This window comes from Oncorhynchus mykiss, chromosome 7 (assembly GCF_057628025.1).
Source record: "Oncorhynchus mykiss isolate SJ-2025 chromosome 7, ASM5762802v1, whole genome shotgun sequence".
Classification (NCBI taxonomy): domain Eukaryota; kingdom Metazoa; phylum Chordata; class Actinopteri; order Salmoniformes; family Salmonidae; genus Oncorhynchus; species Oncorhynchus mykiss.
In genome coordinates this window covers 22744968-22765823 of record NC_143028.1, presented here as the reverse complement: position 1 = coordinate 22765823, position 20856 = coordinate 22744968, and the positions used below count along the sequence as shown (strand labels likewise).

Sequence of the window (20856 nt, the reverse complement as noted above, 5' to 3'; positions counted from 1 at the left end):
GTCCTTCTGGAAGGTTCTCATCTCTGCAGCACTCCACCAATCAGGCCTTTATGGTAGAGTGGCCAGAAGGAAGCCACTCCTCAGTAAAAGGCACATGACAGCCCGCTTGGAGTTTGCCAAAAGGAACCTAAAGACACTCAGACCATGAGAAACATGATTATCTGGTGTGATGAAACCAAGATTGATCTCTTTGGCCTGAATGCCAAGTGTCACAGCTGGAGGAAACCTGGCACAATCCCTACAGTGAAGCATGGTCGTGGCAGCATCATGCTGTCGTGTTGTTTTTTACCGGCAGGGAATGGGAGACTAGTCAGGGATCAAGTGAAAGCTGAACAGAGCAATGTACAGAGAGATCCTTGATGAAAACCTGCTCCAGAGTGAAGGTTCATCTTCCAACAGAACTACGACCCTAAGCACACAGCCAAGACAACGCAAGAGTGGCTTTGGGACACGTCTCTGAATGTCCTTGAGTGCCCCAGCCGGAGCCCGGACTTGAATCCAATTGAACATCTCTGGAGAGACTTGAAAATAGCTGTGCAGCGACACTTCCCATCCAAACTGACAGAGTTTGAGAGGATCTGCAGAGAAGAATGGGAGAAACTCTCCAAATACAGGTGTGCCAAGCTTGTGGCGTCATACCCAAGAAGACTCGAGGCTGTAATTGCTGCCAAAGGTGCTTCAAAGTACTGAACACTTACATAAATGTGAGGTTTCGGTTTTTTATTTTAATAAATTAGCGAACATTTCGAAAAACTGGTTTTACCTCATCATTATGGGGTGTTGTGTGTCAATTGATAGAACAATTTAATACATTTTAGAATAAGGCTGTAACAGAATGTGGAAAAAGTCAAGGGATCTGAATTCTTTCCGAATACATTATGTGTATTTTGTCGCATATGCGACCAAATTGGTCACACTAGAGCTCTGTGTGTGTCACTGGCAAGGTTACCCTGAGTGAGGTGGTTTGGAGAAAGTTCCACAGATGTTGGAGAAGGAACAGGAGGAAAGGAATGAGGCAGTTATTAGTTACTATTGTGCCCAAAGCCGAAACAACAACATTAAACAGCAGCGTTCTCTGCCCCATATCCACAGCATGGCCATCCGGACTATCATATCTGCATTTTATCTTAATCATATTGTCACTTCTCAATCTAGAGATGCACATTTGACAGGAGGGAGAGAGATTGTTTAGTTAAGCCAATCAGGCATACACATTTTGAACAGCTGCTTGGATCATGTTTTTAAACTACATGTACTGTATTTACTAAGCCCTGTCTTGAAGTGGGACTTCAGTACAATATCAACTATGACTCATGGCCTGGTCTTTGTTGCAGAGCTATTAGGCTACAGGTCCTCCCAGACAACATTATTTGATATGGTGGGGTTAGTGTGTCTTTGTTTGCCAGGAAAACTGCAGTGTGTCCCGCCAAAACTGCTTAGGCTGGGTGTGCCCACTCTTCCCACACAGAGGCTGGCCTGAACATAAGTCAGTGGGAGTGACTGCAGTTGAAGCCCCTATACTGTGACCATATATGGGCTTAGGTGTCCTCTTCTGTACAAGAAGCTCAATACAGGGGGAAAAAAGGACACCAACAAGATTAGGGTTGGGATAATGCCAGTATCGCGATACTCATTACTATCGCGGCAAGGAAACAAAACACGTAGTGTATTGAACTGCTTTAGGAAAACAGCCCTAATGTTGGAAACAAACAATTTATGTTGTCATCCAGAGTCACATTTTCTAAGCTATAGCACACTATTTGACACAGCAGTTTTTTAAAGGACTGAATCAATCAAATGTATTTATAAAGCCCTTCTTACATCAGCTGATGTCACAAAGTGCTGTACAGAAACCCAGCCTAAAACCCCAAACAGCAAGCAATGCAGGTGTAAAAGCACGGAAGAGTTTGCTCTTCATATGTTCATTTTTTGGCATGAAAACAATATTGCGATACTGGTATTGTCCAGGCCCTAATAAAGATGCCACTGGTTGGTTAGTGTGCCTTTGGGGTTTACCTCAAACAAACACACTTTCCTTGCTGTGGTTTGGTTTCTGTAATGACATAGAGCTTTGAATACAACAGTCTGTAGTGACAATCTCACTGTGATTTGCGTAATGGCTGTGTGTCTTGTCAATCATTAACTCTGCCCTCAACAGAAAAGCTTTTGTGATTGGTTGTTGACTCACTCTCACTTTCTTTACAGTTGGAGTGTGTAATGTGCCTGGTGCAGGTGGGCTGCAAGGTGAACGCCATGACGACGAGGTTTGCCCAGACGCCCGCACACATTGCTGCTTTTGGAGGCCACCCAGAGTGTGTGCTGTGGCTGTTGCAGGCAGGGGCCGACATCAACAGACAGGTGAGTCTCAGTCTTACAGGTTACAAGACAATGGCACTTATGACTGGATAGACCAAATAACAAGACAGACTACAAGTACTTTCCCTGTTTGCAAAAGTGAGTCAAACCTATGTTGTCTATCTTTTCCATGCGGCCCACGTAGGCCAGAATTATCCTACTATCTAGGGATCAGGCTTTCTGGGAGACAGAGCTATAGTTCATGCTGTGTGTCGGTTTATCTGAGACTGTCTCTTCACGTCACACCAGACTGTTTGACTAGAGACTATGTATGGCCTCTGAGTCACAGCATAGAGCCAACAGGCAGGCAGCCGTGTCATGACCACAGGTTAAATAGGGTCTGCCCCGGCCTGCCAGTGCTACTGTTTGTCTGTGACTACCTTTTTTTTAAAAGCACCTAAAGGAAGCAGCCAGGGAAGCTCTGCTCGGGAATTCAGATTAGGAGGTCATGATTGCATAACACTCTACTGCTTCATCCTTTCCACCTGGCTCTCTCCACTGTGACATTTAGAGGTTTTATGGGTCAAGTTCAGCAGTCTGATCCAATGTAATGGGGGTAAGTAGGAGAAGATTGTGATGCCTCAGAGCTATGGGGGAGCATCGCTACACTGGCCTGCAACAAACATACACACAAATAAATAGTAGGGATGTACATCGTTCCCTTTTAAGACGATTTGATACGCTTCTGGATACATGGCTCCGAAACAATTCAGGAACGGTAAGTTTTAGTTTGAAACGATTCGGTACGATTCCGTTTACTGCGATATGATTCGATGCACTAATATTTGTTACATAAACGCATTCATTTTCCATTCGATGAATACTGAATATACCAAACATTAGGAAAACCTTCCTACTATTGAGTTGTGCACCCTCCCCCCTCTCTTTGCCCTCAGAACAGCCTCAACACGTCAGGGCATCGACTCTACAGGGTGTCGAAAGCTGGCCCATGTTGTCTCCAAAGCTTCCCACAGTTGTGTCAAGTTGGCTGGATGTCCTTTGGGAGGTGGACCATTTTTGATACACACAGGAACCTGTTGAGTGTGAAAAACCCAGCAAGTGAATCCTGTCCTAGTTATGAAATGATCAACTTTACCCTGTGTATCTAAAAATGACCATGGCAACACAACCCAGCACAGAAGTGGCACAAAGACAATCATTGAGCAATACGGGGTGCCAAATTCATGCAGCTAAATACACCCTGATTGTTTAAAGCAAAACTACCAGAACTATTGGTGAACCTATAAAACAATATAACAATGAAAATAAAATAAAAACTATTGTAAGCCCCCCTGTTCAGCAGGTATAGCCAGCTGAGAGTTGTCTCCAGTAGCTTACTTTTATTATGCTAAAACAATTTCACAGCGCATAGACAACAACCACCTAGCAAATTACATAGGGTGTCACTCAACTAATAAAGCCTAATATCTAGCCATTTTTGTGTTTGAATGTTGAAGGTGCCACCCAGATGTGCAAGATCAGGAACAGGCCATGTACTTCACATTGGTTAGCTCGCTAAGCTGGGCACAGTTTGACTAGGCTAATGATATTCCCTGGGGTTGTTCGGTATGCAAAATGACTTGTAGATCAATGACTGTTAACACAGTAACATGCTTAGTTTGGCACTGAAGGTGGAAAACGCATCAGTTGTCACAAAAGATTAGGTATTTACGGAAGGTAGAAAAAGTAATGAGCAACAGTTGTTGATTTTTGGACCACCGCAAGCTTAATTTGGATCAGTTTGGGGTCCGCCGAACCATGCAATCATATCTTAAACATTTGAATCGGGGACAGATGCATATCAGTGAATGTTACATCCCTAATACATACACACAGAGCCCCTTATCCCTTCACCACCCTTAACTGTTCACTAACAGTGAAATTGTGCAGCCTGACTTACATTCTGGCTGCTTGGAGCAGAACGGGATGGTAGCTGGAGGGCGGATTTGCTGGCTAGAGTGCAATGTGTCAGTTCTCCTTGGCTCGAGGGGGTGCCGGAGAGCTGGGTGAGGAGTTCAGCGGCTGTCTCCAGTGCTCACTGTCTCTGTTGGCAGCAGACACCTTTTCACAGCCTCTCTCTGTGATTAGTCTCTCTGGAGGACTGTTGCTGCTGTGCTCAACTGTTGGAGCATGCCACACAGATAATGGCCCCTTTCAGCAGACACTTAGAGCCTTATTTATGAGTGGCCAATATCAACATAAGCGGCAGGTGGTTAATAGCCTAGTGGTTAAGAGCGTTGGTCGCTGGCTTGAATCCCTGAGCCGACGAGGTGAAAAATCTGTGAATGTGCCCTTGAACAAGGTACTTAATCCTAATTCCCTTCTGTAAGTCGTCTGCTAAATTACTAAAATGTAATAACAATGCCTTGTATATTGTATATATTATAATGTTTTTCCATTCTCCCTATTATACTGGTTGAGCATGATTATGATTCTCTATCTCTTTGTATAGTGATATGTTTTTCCCTTGTCTTGTTCCAGGACTATGTAGGTGAGACCCCTATCCACAAGGCAGCCCGGGCTGGTAGTATGGAGTGTGTCAACGCCCTCTTGATACAGGGTGCTAAACCGGAGTAAGTCCCCCACTTCACTGTGCCCGTTTACACCAAACTGTACCACACAATACTTTGTTACCACAGCAACAACATTATTGTTGAAAGGGGAACTCCACCAGATGGCCTCCATTCTGCCCCCCCCCCCCCCCCCCCCCAATTTAGCTGCGTGAATTTGGCACCCCGTATTGCTCAATGATTGTCTTTGTGCCACTTCTGTGCTGGGTTGTGTTGTAGAAAATGTTTGTGCCAGTAGGGTGTCTTTACAAGCATGCTTGCTCAAACAAATTATTTTCTGAACCAAATCAGTACAAACATGGCAGAAACTAATGATAAATCTGGTCATTTCTGAGTGACCTACTTCTCTTTTTGAATGTAATCACTAATTGACACAATTGTCACAGCGCAGGTGCCAGATGGCTCTGTAATGAAAGGCCTGAACAGGCTGATGATTCGTTCGGGGTGCTTCTGCAGCAAATGGAGCTTTGTAAGGATTTGGCTGTTAGGCTGCTCCATAAGCTCATTTGCATTTCGGTGGGTGACATCCAAATCCTCTGTGTCCATAAGGTGACTCATGATAAAGCCCCTTTCCCGAGGGGTTGATGAGGAAGTTGTTTCTGTGTGATTTATTGAAAAACAGCTTAGTTGGTGATGGCAGTGCCAATTAGTCAGTTCCCAACCTTCTCAGGAATACTCTCCCTCGCTGCACTGTATCATTACCATGTGCCATCCACTTCAACCACTCCAAATTATGGTCTTGAATTAAAATCTGCCACCACAACCACACTCATACTTATTGTAGTTGACTTTTTGTCCCAGTTGTCTACTGCCGTTTGTGCGATACAAATGGCATTTGGAGAATGTTTGTTGGTGGCGTTCCTCATCAATAAGTATGCTGCTGTAGTGGTTATTTCAATGTTTTCGTTTCATTGTCTTTTATAACTCGGTAATGTTAAATAATGTAAGGTTATGCTAACTGAATGCCTTTAAAATGTCTGATGTAAATATATACTAGAAATATACTATTTAGAGTTAATGTACTTCTCTTAGCAGGGCATAGGGCAAATGCACATTTCCTCCTGGCTTATACGGAGTCTGGATTTCTCTCTCTCCTTGCTAGTGCCATCTAATAATTATCTCACCATGTGAGGGATGTGACAACAGAACTATAGCATATACAGTGCCTTGCGAAAGTATTCGGCCCCCTTGAACTTTGCGACCTTTTGCCACATTTCAGGCTTCAAACATAAAGATATAAAACTGTATTTTTTTGTGAAGAATCAACAACAAGTGGGACACAATCATGAAGTGGAACGACATTTATTGGATATTTCAAAATTTTTTAACAAATCAACAACTGAAAAATTGGGCGTGCAAAATAATTCAGCCCCTTTACTTTCAATGCAGCAAACTCTCTCCAGAAGTTCAGTGAGGATCTCTGAAGGATCCAATGTTGACCTAAATGACTAATGATGATAAATACGATCCACCTGTGTGTAATCAAGTCTCCGTATAAATGCACCTGCACTGTAATAGTCTCAGAGGTCCGTTAAAAGCGCAGAGAGCTTGATGAAGAACAAGGAACACACCAGGCAGGTCCGAGATACTGTTGTGAAGAAGTTTAAAGCCGCATTTGGATACAAAAAGATTTCCCAAGCTTTAAACATCTCAAGGAGCACTGTGCAAGCGATAATATTGAAATGGAAGGAGTATCAGACCACTGCAAATCTACCAAGACCTGGCCGTCCCTCAACTTTCAGCCCATACAAGGAGAAGACTGATCAGAGATGCAGCCAAGAGGCCCATGATCACTCTGGATGAACTGCAGAGATCTACAGCTGAGGTGGGAGACTCTGTCCATAGGACAACAATCAGTCGTATATTGCACAAATCTGGCCTTTATGGAAGAGTGGCAAGAAGAAAGCCATTTCTTAAAGATATCCATAAAAAGTGTTGTTTAAAGTTTGCCACAAGCCACCTGGGAGACACACCAAACATGTGGAAGAAGGTGCTCTGGTCAGATGAAACCAAAATTGAACTTTTTGGCAACAATGCAAAACGTTATGTTTGGCGTAAAAGCAACACAGCTCATCACCCTGAACACACCATCCCCACTGTTAAACATGGTGGTGGCAGCATCATGGTTTGGGCCTGCTTTTCTTCATCAGGGGCAGGGAAGATGGTTAAAATTGATGGGAAGATGGATGGAGCCAAATACAGGACCATTCTGGAAGAAAACCTGATGGAGTCTGCAAAAGACCTGAGACTGGGACGGAGATTTGTCTTCCAACAAGACAATGATCCAAAACATAAAGCAAAATCTACAATGGAATGGTTCAAAAATAAACATATCCAGGTGTTAGAATGGCCAAGTCAAAGTCCAGACCTGAATCCAATCGAGAATCTGTGGAAAGAACTGAAAACTGCTGTTCACAAATGCTCTCTATCCAACCTCACTGAGCTCGAGCTGTTTTGCATGGAGGAATGGGAAAAAATTTCAGTCTCTCGATGTGCAAAACTGATAGAGACATACCCCAAGCGACTTACAGCTGTAATCGCAGCAAAAGGTGGCGCTACAAAGTATTAACTTAAGGGGGCTGAATAATTTTGCACGCCCAATTTTTCAGTTTTTGATTTGTTAAAAAAGTTTGAAATATCCAATAAATGTCGTTCGACTTCATGATTGTGTCCCACTTGTTGTTGATTCTTCACAAAAAAATACAGTTTTATATCTTTATGTTTCAAGCCTGAAATGTGGCAAAAGGTCGCAAAGTTCAAGGGGGCCGAATACTTTCGCATGGCACTGTATGTAGTGTTACGGAACTACAGTGGTATGTGATATCTTAACTTAACCTCGGCCTAACGCCTCGATCACACCAATCGCGTCAGTGCATTTTGGTACACCAGAAGTACATGAATTTCCAATGGAACGCTGCGTTTGCCTTGCAGCGTTGCAGTGCGTTCTGTATGGTTCCAATGTATGTGTCAAACTGTATCCGGAGACGGCTTGACAGAAATGGTAGTAGAAGGTGAATGTTGAAATGTACATGTTTACTTTGGCGTCTTTTGAATATATTCAGTTGTCATGTTGAGTTTTTTTAATCTGCTTTAAACTGCATCTTATCGGATACTTTTCATTAGTGTAGACAAACAAACTTGTAGCTGGCGCACACAGTTAGGCCCTGTACTAATTTAGTATGTTTGCTGGTATTAAGGAATGCAGTGTTAAGACGGGCATACCCCACCTTAAGTGTTGAGTATTCTGTAAGCTTGATAACAAGCATTGTACCTGGACACCTCGCCTAATTGATTTGACCACATTTACTGTCAAGTTTCACAGTCAAGCCCGTTAGTCACAATGAAGATTTCACTTCCTTGTCATGTTTTTGTCACAATTTCATAAATCTCCACAAGGATTATTTAATCATGAAAGAATTGAAAATGAGGAAATGTGCATTTGGTCCATGTTTCCTTCCAAAACTATCAATAAAAAATGATTTGTAAGAAATGTGGTACAAGTCATAATATAACTCTTAGTAGTCTGCATCTGTGTATATTTATAGCATTATGTATTGCCCATGCTTTTTCATGCCTTTGACAGCTACCTACTAAGATCTAGTATATTAGTCCTTATGTTAGTGAAAAGTTTAGGTAAAATGTATAGTGACTAGTAAAGTGAAGGAAGCTCATGTTGTAGACTATTTTAATTCGCAGTCACTCAAGAAGATGACATCTGAGACTGACATTATCATTAGTTTGAGATATTTTCAACCATTTTGAAAATTAAACATCCATGGTAATTCATTTAAAGTAACTTGAATTGGCACAATACGAGAACCTTAAATCCAATATTTATTCTACATCCACCAATTTAGAATCTTGATTGATCTTATTGGACATCTTTCCAAATCGTGGGTTTAATGTTGAACTTTATAAGGAGCTTTTTTTGTGGTAGGATGACTCTGTCCTAGACCACATGATTACTCAGTTTTTCTCTTAAAATAAATTCGTAATTCCAAATAGAACATTCTGAGCAGAACAAACCTTTACATTCCTTACCCAAATTACGCCATTACATTTTTTTATAACACCCTCCTCAACCATACCTGAAAACAACATTGCTTGAACAACTATACATCTTGAAGATATCATTATCAATAAAACATCACATTAAGGTGCAGAGGATTAGATTTGCCTGCTGGCGGGAAAGGAGACTCCAAGCTCTGCCAAAACCATTGACAGCTGTGTGACGTTTTCAAGGGATTGTTAAATAAATGTGAACTATTTGGTTGTAATATCATCACCTCTTGATGAACATAGTCAGATCTACAAATTTCTGATTATTCCGTGCAAAACAATTGCTCACATTTAGCTACATCATAGTTGTACAGAAAGTAATGGCATGCTTTAAAAGATCAGTAAACATCAATTTATCATGTCCAAATATTGTTTGATTTGCTTGCAATCTATAGTGATGATGACAGTCGTCCGACTGACAACTTCACTAAGATGAGGACTTGCCAATGTCAAGCTCTTTGCAAAGCCTAATCTTTGTTAAAGCAAGCTAAATGACAGGTTGCTTAGCTAGCTACATGCCAAATGGATAGGCTACCCTTGCGAATCTGAAAATACATCATCAATTGATGTTTACTGATCATGAAAAGCATGCAGTTACTTGCTGTATAACTCTGATGGAGCTAAATGTGAGCAATTGTTTTGCATGGAATAATCAAAGGCCTCTACATTGTTCCAAATTCTTGCATGTACTTTTCCGAAATCAAGTTATCTACATGCCAGTGCCTTGATCACCGGGCTGTAGGTAGCCTAGCTGTTAGAGCGTTGGGCCAGTAACCGAAAAGGTTGCTAGTTCAATTCCCGAGCCGACAAGGTGAAACATATCGACGTGTCCTTGAGCAAGACACTCAGCCCTAATTGCTCCAGGGTTACAGTTGATAATGGCTGACTCTGGCTGTGACGTTATTCTCCAAGGTTGGACATGGAGCAGTAGTTTTTTTGGTCATTTCTTATCAACTTATTAACAATCCTCCAAGTGCCATAGTTACTAGATTTTGACCAGACTTTTTAACTTCCATGTCTTTGCAAAAATGACTCATTAATTTAAAGATACATTTTCAAGAGAAACCAAATGCATAGTCCCGAAAATGTATACATATACAATTAAGTGACTGCTATATTATTATATTTTTCTACATCATGAGCTTTCAGGTTCCTGAATTTAGTGGGAAAGTCAGTGAAGGGGTGAAAATATAGAGAGTTTGTTAGGACAGCAGTTCCGGCGTGGGTTTAGGATGCCTACTTATTACAGCATAACTGATTCATTAATGTTTCCATGTTTTATGTAGGATTGTTTCACTGTTTTGAATGTTAATATATTTGATTTAGATCTTTTTGGAATCATTTGCTAAATGGCCATCTAAGAATTGATTGCCAAAAAATTGTACTGTCACTAAAAAACAAATCCCCTGCACGTTTCGATGTTTTGCAGCTATTGAATTTGAACTTGAATTTCTCAACTAATCCCAGAAAGGGGGAGCATTCCAAATAGGCACTGCAGAATCTGCCACAAGTGCTACAGCGAACATCTTACAGTTGTGGCATTGAGTGTTCTCACTATCGCTTGGTTTCTACACACTGGCAAACTGTCAAGGTATTTCTTGCAGTGATTGGTTTTAATGCTAGGATAGCAGTCATGATAGCCATGTCTAGACCTGCATGTTTAGTTTACCTAATTGTTAATCTATTTTTTTTCAGATACTTGCTAACTAACCATAGGATTATTGGTCAAGCTCAGGATTTACAAATCAGAAATAGTGCAGAATGCAGTCCAATTGAGTCATTAGTATGCATTTAGCAACTTTTGTTACAGGTCTTACTCTCAATGCCAGACAAGAGAAGTAAGCCTAATTTAATACCCAATCTTGAAAGGGTATAAATCCCATAGAGCCAATCAATGTCATTAGAAAAAGATCAATCCTTGTTTATAAGAAGCCTGATAAGCATCTTGTTCATTTTATAATCAGACTAAATGACAACAGTAGCCACTGGCATACATACAATGTGTACCAGGCCCAAGTCCATCATAGGATATTGCATATACAGACTTCTCTATTAATAGCAAACACTGTTGCTATAATGGTCTGTTTTCATGGACCCCTGGTATCCGGATGTTAGTGGTGCAAGGCAAAACAGTAGTCCTATTCTTTCCGCGCTGAAAGAAAGTCCAAACAAACATGATTACTGAGGGTTTTTTTTTTTTTTTTTTTTTTTGACAAAGACAAAATGGTGCTTTCCTAACTGATTTTTATTAGGATCTATGGATTTGGTTACAACCCACCTCCATTCAACTGAACGCAAATAGGTGAACTGATTGGAAAATAGATGAGCAGACCATTCAAAGGTGATGGGTTAGGGTTCTTCCTTGCAGGTTGCCTGGCATTGAGAGCGACTCTCCAGGTGACTCCCCAATACTAAGTCATGTCTGTTATTAGACAGTTAAAAAAAGAAAATCTGATCATGTTTGGAAACATTTTATTTGTATATAGTGGATAGCTGGGGTATACTGGGGAAATAGCTGTATGCAAATCTGTTCGTTTAATTTGTAATGTGATATGATTGTGCACTTGAAATTCTAACTTACAACTAATTGCATTTTGCTGTTTATATTACTACATTATTTGAGCTTGTTATACAAGTGATGAGGAATAAAGTAGAGCTTAGGCCTATGTTGCATTTGTCTGAATTCATAAATGATCAATCTCCATAAGTAGTAGTAATGATCAAATTAATGTCAAAGGACCTGTAGGGCCTATTTCAACGAACATTGGTCAGCGCACTAATACAAGATTATCTCCTGCACAGCTGATCTCAATTACAACCAACATTGGCCACCGATTTTACTACTCCCTAAAGTAGATGCTAAGGTGATTTTAGTCCTGATCGCTGCCAACATTAAGACTTTCGCCCTCTGGTTATTATCATCGGGAAAAATTAATCCCAATTCATCCTAAAAGCGATTTATCAATTTGACAATCGTTCCGTACAACTGAAATAAAGTATTTCCCAATTTACCATGGCAAATCTGCTGTGGTAATTTACCCTACATACTAATGGAAAACAAATTTTGGTGCTCTCATGTACATTTCTCATTTACAATTTATGTAATCCAGTAATTACAATTTGTCTTTGCAAACTATAATAATTTCTTATCAAGACTGGGGGGGGGGGGAGATATCCCTGCACTGTGCATATTTGAAATATGTAACTAAATCAAGTCAATCATGATGAGTTACATATCACCTTCATTTATCAAATTAAAATAGTAAAAAGTTATTTTAAATGGCACCCATTATTTTGCAATTTTAAGATGAAACGTTTGAATGAAGTCTACTAATACTTCTATATTCTTAAGTATTTTACATTCATCAGGCCTATGGTTTCCGATGCTCCTGATAGGTCATTATTTCGTTGATGGGTGGGAATAGAGAACCTGGACAACAAAGGAGCAGCTAAATCACTAGTTTATTCTTGTTGGTTTTTCGTTGCAATCAAGCTCATTTTTGCACGCATGTGCAGTGTGCTTGTAATCGTCCTGTAGTATAGTTTTGAGAAGAGAGAAAAACGCGCTAACACAGGGCTCAATGTAAAGTCCCTCGTCTTTGTTGCAATGCACCCAAAATTCTGTTTCGACATTAATATAGGCTGCCATAATGAGCAACCCTGTACAATTGACTGGTGCTGCAGTGTTGGGAGACAGTTTTATTAACATTCCCTAATTTCAATGTAATTTCAGAAGCTATCGCCAGCAGGAGAATTTCCCTGACAGAACCAATGTTCTGCCCACAGCCCTCTGAGTGTCAAACCTTCTGATGCCAAACAAGTTTGATATTTACCACCTGTGGAAAATACAGTGCATTCTGAAAGTATTCAGACCCCTTGACTTTCCCCGCATTTTGTTATGTTACATCCTTATTCTAAAATGGATGAAAATATATCAATCTACACACAGTACACCATAATGACAAAGCAAAAATAGGTTTATAGACATTTTTGCAAATGTATTAAAAATAAACTGATTACATTTACATAAGAATTCTGACCCTTTACACAGTACTTTGTTGAAGCACCTTTTGCAGCGATTACAGCCTCGAGTCATCTTGGGTATGATGCTGCAAGCTTGGCACAACTGTATTTGGGGAGTTTCTCCCATTCTTCTCTGCAGATTCTCTCAAGCTCTGTCCGGTTGGATGGGGAGCGTCGCTGCACATCTATTTTCAGGTCTCTCCAGAGATGATAGATCGAGTTCAAGTTTGGGCTCTGGCTGGGCCACTCTAGGACATTCAGAGACTTGTCACGAACCCACTGCTGCATTCTCTTGGCTGTCTGCTTAAGGTCGTTGTCCTGTTGGAAGGTGCACCTTCGCCCCAGTCTGAGGTACTGAGCACTCTAGAGCAGTTTTTCATCAAGGATCTCTGTATATTGCACCATTCATCTTTCCCTCGATCCTGACTAGCTTCTCAGTCCCTGCCGTTGAAAAAAAATCCCCACAGCTTGATTCTGCCACCACGCTTCACCGTAGGGATGGTGCCAGGTTTCCTCCAGACATGATGCTTGGTATTCAGGCCAAATAATTCCATCTTGATTTCATCAGACCAGAGAATCTTGTTTCTTATGGTCGGAGAGTCTTTTAGGTGCCTTTTGGCAAACTCCCAAGGGGGCTGTATTGTGCCTTTTACTGAGGAGTGGCTTCTGTCTTGCCACTCTACCATAAAGGCCTGATTGGTGGAGTGCTTCAGAGATGGTTGCCCTTCTGGAAGGTTCTCCCATCTCCATAGAGGAACTCTGGAGCTCTGTCAGTGACCATCAGGTTCTTGGTCACCTCCCTGACCAAGACCCTTCTTCCCAGATTGCTCAGTTTGGCTGGGCAGACAGCTCTGGGAGAGTCTTTGTGGTTCCAAACATCTTCCATGTAAGAATGATGGAGGGCACTGTGTTCATGGACCTTCAATGCTGCAGAAATGTGCTCTGACATGCACTGTTCACTGTGTGACCTTATATAGACAGGTGTGCTTTTCCAAATCGTGTCAAATCAATTGAATTTACCACATGTGGACTCCAATCAAGTTGTAGAAACATCAAGTACGATCAATGGAAACAGGATGCACCTGAGCGCAATTTTCGAGTATCATAGCAAAGGGTCTGAATACTTAAGTAAATAAGGTATTTGTTTTATTTGTAATTCATTTAAACAAATTCTGAAACAGCTTTTGCTTTGTTATTATAGGTTTAGAATACGGCTGTGACGTAACAAAATGTGGAATAAGTCAAGGGGTCTGAATATTTTCCAGAATGCACTGTATATTGTAATGTTTTTGGCTACCCCTCTTTTAAATATGAGGTAAACGGGGCCAAAGGAACTGATAGTTTAGGTCAGATGGAAAATGTTCTCTAAACATTTTGTTTACACTGAAACCAAGTAGGGCTGGGAATTGCCAGGGATCTCATAAGACGATATTATCACGATACTTAGGTGCCGATACGATATGTATTGTAATTCTCATGATTCTGTATGTATTGCAATTTGATACTGTGATTTAAAAAAATATATATATTTATTGCGATTCCAAACGTATTGCTCACCATATGTCTGCTGCAGAGGAACGGGAGAGCTTTGAATTTATTTTGATCAGTCCTACAAATAAACGTGCTGATAATAAATTGTCTCCCCTTTCAAAAAAGAACAAGCTATGCAGAGTTTTGGTGCAGGTACAGCCAATTAGCGCACAAATAATATTGCAATATTGTCAAATTGATACCATACGAAATATCGTCAAAAAGAATTTCCCATCACTAAAACCAAGGGTATTTTAGTCAGTTTCTTCTCAGAACATATTTTCTTAAGTGGCAAGATAAAGATCAAGTAATATCTTCTACTTTTCGAACCAGTCATATTAAAAATATTTAAGTATTTAATTAGATGTCTGAACATCTTGATGTACTGTGGTACAGACAAACCCATACTAGTGACATGCACTTTATGACATGATTTCTTCAATAAATAGTATTGGGAGGCCCATCATACAAGTGAGTTACGAGACTAATTAAAGGGTTTTGTTCATTCATGAATTCAGACCAGGATTAGCTCACACTGCAGTGGGAGATGGTCAGGTCTAAGGTGAGGATGCTACAATCCTTGTTGATGCTGTGTCCATTCCAAACGGTCACTTGACCAACATGCCTTTCCTGTGTGTCTCAGGCTGTGTTTACACAGGCATCTCAATTATGGGAATAAAATCTGTATTGGGCTGCTTGTGTTAACACAGCTTTACTACTTTCACATTATTCATTTAGGGTGAAGGAATACAGTTCCTTAACTTCAATTAAACGTTATTTTGGTCTCTTCTCTGTTCCTGCTTAGACATTCTGAATATCTAACCTTCTTGTTAGCACTGAACTTCTAGGCCTATTCAATGCCTGAAATACCATCTGGGATCATGGCTTTGACGCAGATCTACATTCCGGCAGGGCCTTTCACTTGAACATTCTCCTGTCCATATCCAGAAAGCTTGACGATCTTGGCTTCTCTAATGTCTATAATGAAGGGACACCACACCGGGTCTTCACTTTATTGATGGATCCCACTCTTACTTCCTCTGCAAATTATCATATTTTTCCGTCATCAACCACATCATGAAGATCTGGACTTCGTGGAGCTTGTTGACATGGCATCCTCTTGGAAAGACTATTTGAACATAAGTTATTGGTAGGGCCCAGAGAAATGTTGACTTCTATTTTAACTGGTAGTTTAGTCAACCAGCACCAATAGGTTGTTGCAGTAGCCTACATTCTCAAGTCTGTTCTTAAAAGGATAGTTTTCTTACGTGTGTTAACTCTTCTTACCATGGAGTCAATGAATGAATAATTGCAACCAACTGAGTATTGTAGTGAGTTTCAAAGCAGAGAAATGCTACATCTTTGAATCCTTATAAACAACTAAGATGCTCTGTCTACATGGTGTGACATTTTATGCAGTCTACCTTGCTGTCCAGAAAATGTGTAAACGGAACACTTTTTCTACCAATTGGTTTCAGCACCAAGTTTTTTCACAATTATATCTTTTTGGGACTGCATTCTCTAAAACCTCACTTTTGGGTTACTTTTTAGTTGAAGCTCTGGTCCTCTTCTGTCTAGCTGGACCTACTCTATCCACTGAACTACTACGAAAAGTCAAATTATTTCCTGGATTGTCACGTTTAATGCTACCCATAGATGGACATTAATCATCTCTTACTGCAGTGTTGGTTTCTACCATCCTTCGTCTATTTTTGTTTTGTTATTTCAGGATAAGATTTGGGTCAGTTTCAGTGTAACTGAGTCAGTGCAATAAAATGTAGAATGATAGCAGAAGTAGAGCAGACAGTGTTGTATATAGAGGTGGGGCTGTGTGACTTGTCTTGTATGTGCTTGCTTTAGCTTGGGGAAGTTCCTAACTTTGGTCCCATCTCACCGGGCAGCTTAAGGAACGCTAATGGCTTGACGGCGGCAGACCTGGCCCACGCCCAGGGCTTCTGGGAGTGCGCCCAGCTGCTCTCCAACGCTCAAAACCACCTCAACCAGCTCAATGGTTTCCACTCCAACGGGGCGCTAAATGGCCACCGCTCTCTCAGCCAAAGCCAGGGTCTCCTCAATGGGCTGGCCAATAGAAAGAGGCTTCTGGACTGTGTGGAGCCCAATCACATCAAGAAGGCCAGAACAGACGGTAGGGGCCTATCTAGTCTGTTGCAGGGCCTGAGAAATGTTCAAATGTGTGTATTTATCTTTGCCAATGTGCTGATTCGATATGAATCAGTTGGACTATCTTTCTAGCTATTACAAAAATGTAATTGCCTGGCAAGTCAGTGGGCATTAAAGTCTGAACGGCAACTCTTATAGATACCATATGAGAACAACATTTGATCTGTAGACATTCTTATAGTAGGTCCTTAACTATGTCTAATTCAGCTCTGTCTGTCCGTCGTCCCTCAGGTGTGGACCTGCCCAAGTGGATGCAGCATGGCTGCGGGGAGGAGCTGGAGACCATGTATATGGAGTCTGCAGACCCTGTCTCAGGTGGGACTGGCCCTTCCACAGCCCTGAAAGAGCTGGATATCTCTACTGTGGTCTCCATGCAGATCCTATGCCACTGCACTAACTCCTGCGCCTATTTGTAGTGGCCTTTCTTAAGCCAGTTTCACACTCTGAATCATGTTTATGTATAAGCTAGGTTGTTATCGTCTTGACTTTAATATCTTGTCAAGATCAAGGCATCTGAAAATGTTCAATGGTTCAGAAATGTATTAAGCTTCTAGTAATGTTAACTTTCATTATCCCTGAGCAGCTCATCCTACACCTTCTGCATTTCTGGCACATTCATGTTCAAGATGTAGGAATGCACACAAATCCAGACATGCATATTTTATGCATGGAATCCATTAATGCATTTTCCCATTCCGTGTGTACCCAAATGTCCTTTCCTTACTGTTCAGTTTGAAATATTTCCCTTGTTCTTGATAGGCCTCCACAATATGGTAGTTGTGTGAATGAACCTCAACAAATTACATTTGTTTTTCACAACCGTCTGTCATCCGCAATTTGGTTATGCCCTAGTCGAATCCTGTGTAGAAAATATGACTATCCACATCCCTGTGTACCATTTATACTTTGGCAACAACCAAATGGCAGAATCGCTACCAGGACTGAAACTATAAGGCTTTAATGAATGTATTTGTAGATTTAAGGTTTTCTTGAAAGATGGTGTTTATGAAGTACATTTTGACTGATTACATGGTATAAGTGTTATTCCAAGTTCGCCCCCTCCATATTCCCTTCTGTCAATACTGAGGTTATTATAGTAAACAAAACAAAATTGTTTTTCCAATTTTTGTTAAAATAATGAACATTTAGTTTCAGTATTTTTCTATCATTTACTTGGATAACAAATTAAAATAACCATTGCTGCGCCACTTGGAGGACAGTCTAAAGCACTGCTGCGGTGCACAATTAGGCCTAGCGCTGTCTGGGTTAGGGAAGGGTTTGGCTGGGGGGGCTTTACTTGGCTCATTGCACTCTATCGACTCCTTGTGCAGGCTTGACTTCAGTCGTCAGTTGAATGGTGATTTTTCTGACTCATTGGTGCAGCTGGCTTCCGGGTTAAGAAGCACAGTTCGGCAAATCATGTTTCAGAGCGCGCATGACTTGGTTTTCTGAATCTGGTGGAGAAATGCTGCCAGTAGATGGCAATGTTTCAAATAGGTCTAGCTTGTGCATCACTATCACAACCTAACGGGGAAGAAATCTGAGGGTGAGCAATGGTGGCAGCAAAAGGTAAAGCGCTGTATGGGATTGTTTTGAGTACATTGCTGGAAAGGACCATGTATTATAGTGTGAGCAGTGTGTATGGAACAGAGGTAAAAGGGAAGTCCAAACCAATCTCAAAGTTAATGTGAACAGTGCCCACAAAGAATCATACAAACAATTTCAGGCTAAAGACCAGATGAGACAGCCAGAAGCTGCACGGCCTCTAATTTTCATCATAGGTACACTTCAACTATGACAGACAAAATGAGAGAAAAAATCCAGAAAATCACATTGTTTTTATGAATTTATTTGCAAATTATGGTGGAAAATAAGTATTTGGTCACCTACAAACAAGCAAGATTTCTGGGTCTCACAGACCTGTAACTTCTTCTTTAAGAGGCTCCTCTGTCCTCCACTCGTTATCTGTATTAATGGCACCTGTTTGAACTTGTTATCAGTATAAAAGACACCTGTCCACAACCTCAAACAGTCACACTCCAAACTCCACTATGGCCAAGACCCAAGAGTTGTCAAAGGACACCAGAAACAAAGTTGTAGACCTGCACCAGGCTGGGAAGACTGAATCTGCAATAGGTAAGCAGCTTGGTTTGAAGAAATCAACTGTGGGAGCAATTATTAGGAAATGGAAGACATACAAGACCACTGATAATCTCCCTCGATCTGGTGCTCCACGCAAGATCTCACCCCGTGGGGTCAAAATGATCACAAGAACGGTGAGCAAAAATCCCAGAACCACACGGGGGGACCTAGTGAATGACCTGCAGAGAGCTGGGACCAAAGTAACAAAGCCTACCATCAGCAAGCATGACAATGATCCCAAACACACCACCCGGGCAATGAAGGAGTGGCTTCGTAAGAAGAAAATCTTTGGAGGGAGTTGAAAGTCCGTGTTGCCCAGCAACAGCCCCAAAACATCACTGCTCTAGAGGAGATCTGCATGGAGGAGTGGGCCAAAATTCCAGCAACCGTGTGTGGAAACCTTGTGAAGACTTACAGAAAATGTTTGACCTCTGTCATTGTCAACAAAGGGTATATAACAAAGTATTGAGAAACTTTTGTTATTGACCAAATACTTATTTTCCACCATAATTTGCAAATAAATTCATTAAAAATCCTACAATGTGATTTTCTGAATTTTCTCATTTTGTCTGTCATAGTTGAAGTGTACCTATGATAAATTACAGGCCTCTCTCATCTTTTTAAGTGGGAGAACTTGCACAATTGGTGGCTGACTAAATATTTTTTTGCCCCACTGTAAATTACTCCTAGCTTCCCACACATGGGCTACTTTCTGTCTGTAACACAAACTAAATAATACAAAAAAAAATAGGTTTTAGACTTAGTTTTATAAAATCATAACTGAATTTCAAATAAAATTTGAAGAACTAATACAAAATCACAACTACACTGCTCAAAAAAATAAAGGGAACACTAAAATAACACATCCTAGATCTGAATGAATGAAATATTCTTATTAAATACTTTTTTATTTTACATAGTTGAATGTGCTGACAACAAAATCACACAAATTATCAATGGAAATCAAATTTATCAACCCATGGCTCACTACAGGCTCATCCAACTCATCCAACTTGATGTAATGTCCTTAAAACAAGTCAAAATGAGGCTCAGTAGTGTGTGTGGCCTCCACGTGCCTGTATGACCTCCCTACAACGCCTGGGCATGCTCCTGATGAGGTGGCGGATGGTCTCCTGAGGGATCTCCTCCCAGACCTGGAATAAAGCATCCGCCAACTCCTGGACAGTCTGTGGTGCAACGTGGTGTTGGTGGATGGAGCGAGACATGATGTCCCAGATGTGCTCAATCGGATTCAGGTCTGGGGAACGGGCGGGCCAGTCCATAGCATCAATGCCTTCCTCTGGCAGGAACTGCTGACACTCCAGCCACATGAGGTCTAGCATTGTCTTGCATTAGGAGGAACCCAGGGCCAACCACACCAGCATATGGTCTCACAAGGGGTCTGAGGAACTCATCTCGGTACCTAATGGCAGTCAGGCTACCTCTGGCGAGCACATGGAGGGCTGTGCGGCGCCCCCCTCCCCAAAGAAATGCCACCCCACACCATGACTGACCCACCGCCAAACCGGTCATGCTGGAGGATGTTGCAGGCAGCAGAATGTTCTCCACGGCGTCTCCAGACTCTGTCACGTGCTCAGTGTGAACCTGCTTTCATCTGTGAAGAGCACAGGGCGCCAGTGGCGAATTTGCCAATCTTGGTGTTCTCTGGCAAATGCCAAACGTCCTGCACGGTGTTGGGCTGTAAGCACAACCCCCACCTGTGGACGTCGGGCCCTCATACCACCCTCATGGAGTCTGTTTCTGACCGTTTGAGCAGACACATGCACATTTGTGGCCTGTTGGAGGTCATTTTGCAGGGCTCTGGCAGTGCTCCTCCTGCTCCTCCTTGCACAAAGGCGGAGGTAGCGGTCCTGCTGCTGGGTTGTTGCCCTCCTTCAGCCTCCTCCACGTCTCCTGATGTACTGACCTGTCTCCTGGTAGCGCCTCCATGCTCTGGACACTACGCTGACAGACACAGCAAACCTTCTTGCCACAG

General features: G+C 41.6%; 1 protein-coding gene across 6 annotated transcripts in view; it reads left to right on the top strand.

Moving 5' to 3' along the window:
- Nucleotides 1-20856, top strand: part of ankrd10a (ankyrin repeat domain 10a) — a 51491-nt gene that overhangs the window by 15961 nt on the left and 14674 nt on the right. For all 6 annotated transcript variants that reach the window (XM_090240543.1, XM_021608986.3, XM_090240544.1 and 3 more), the window contains exons 2-5: nt 2206-2358; nt 4837-4928; nt 16439-16683; nt 16950-17033. In XM_090240543.1, the coding sequence (XP_090096669.1) occupies nt 2206-2358; nt 4837-4928; nt 16439-16683; nt 16950-17033 (574 nt within the window). The remainder of the gene's footprint in view (nt 1-2205; nt 2359-4836; nt 4929-16438; nt 16684-16949; nt 17034-20856) is intronic.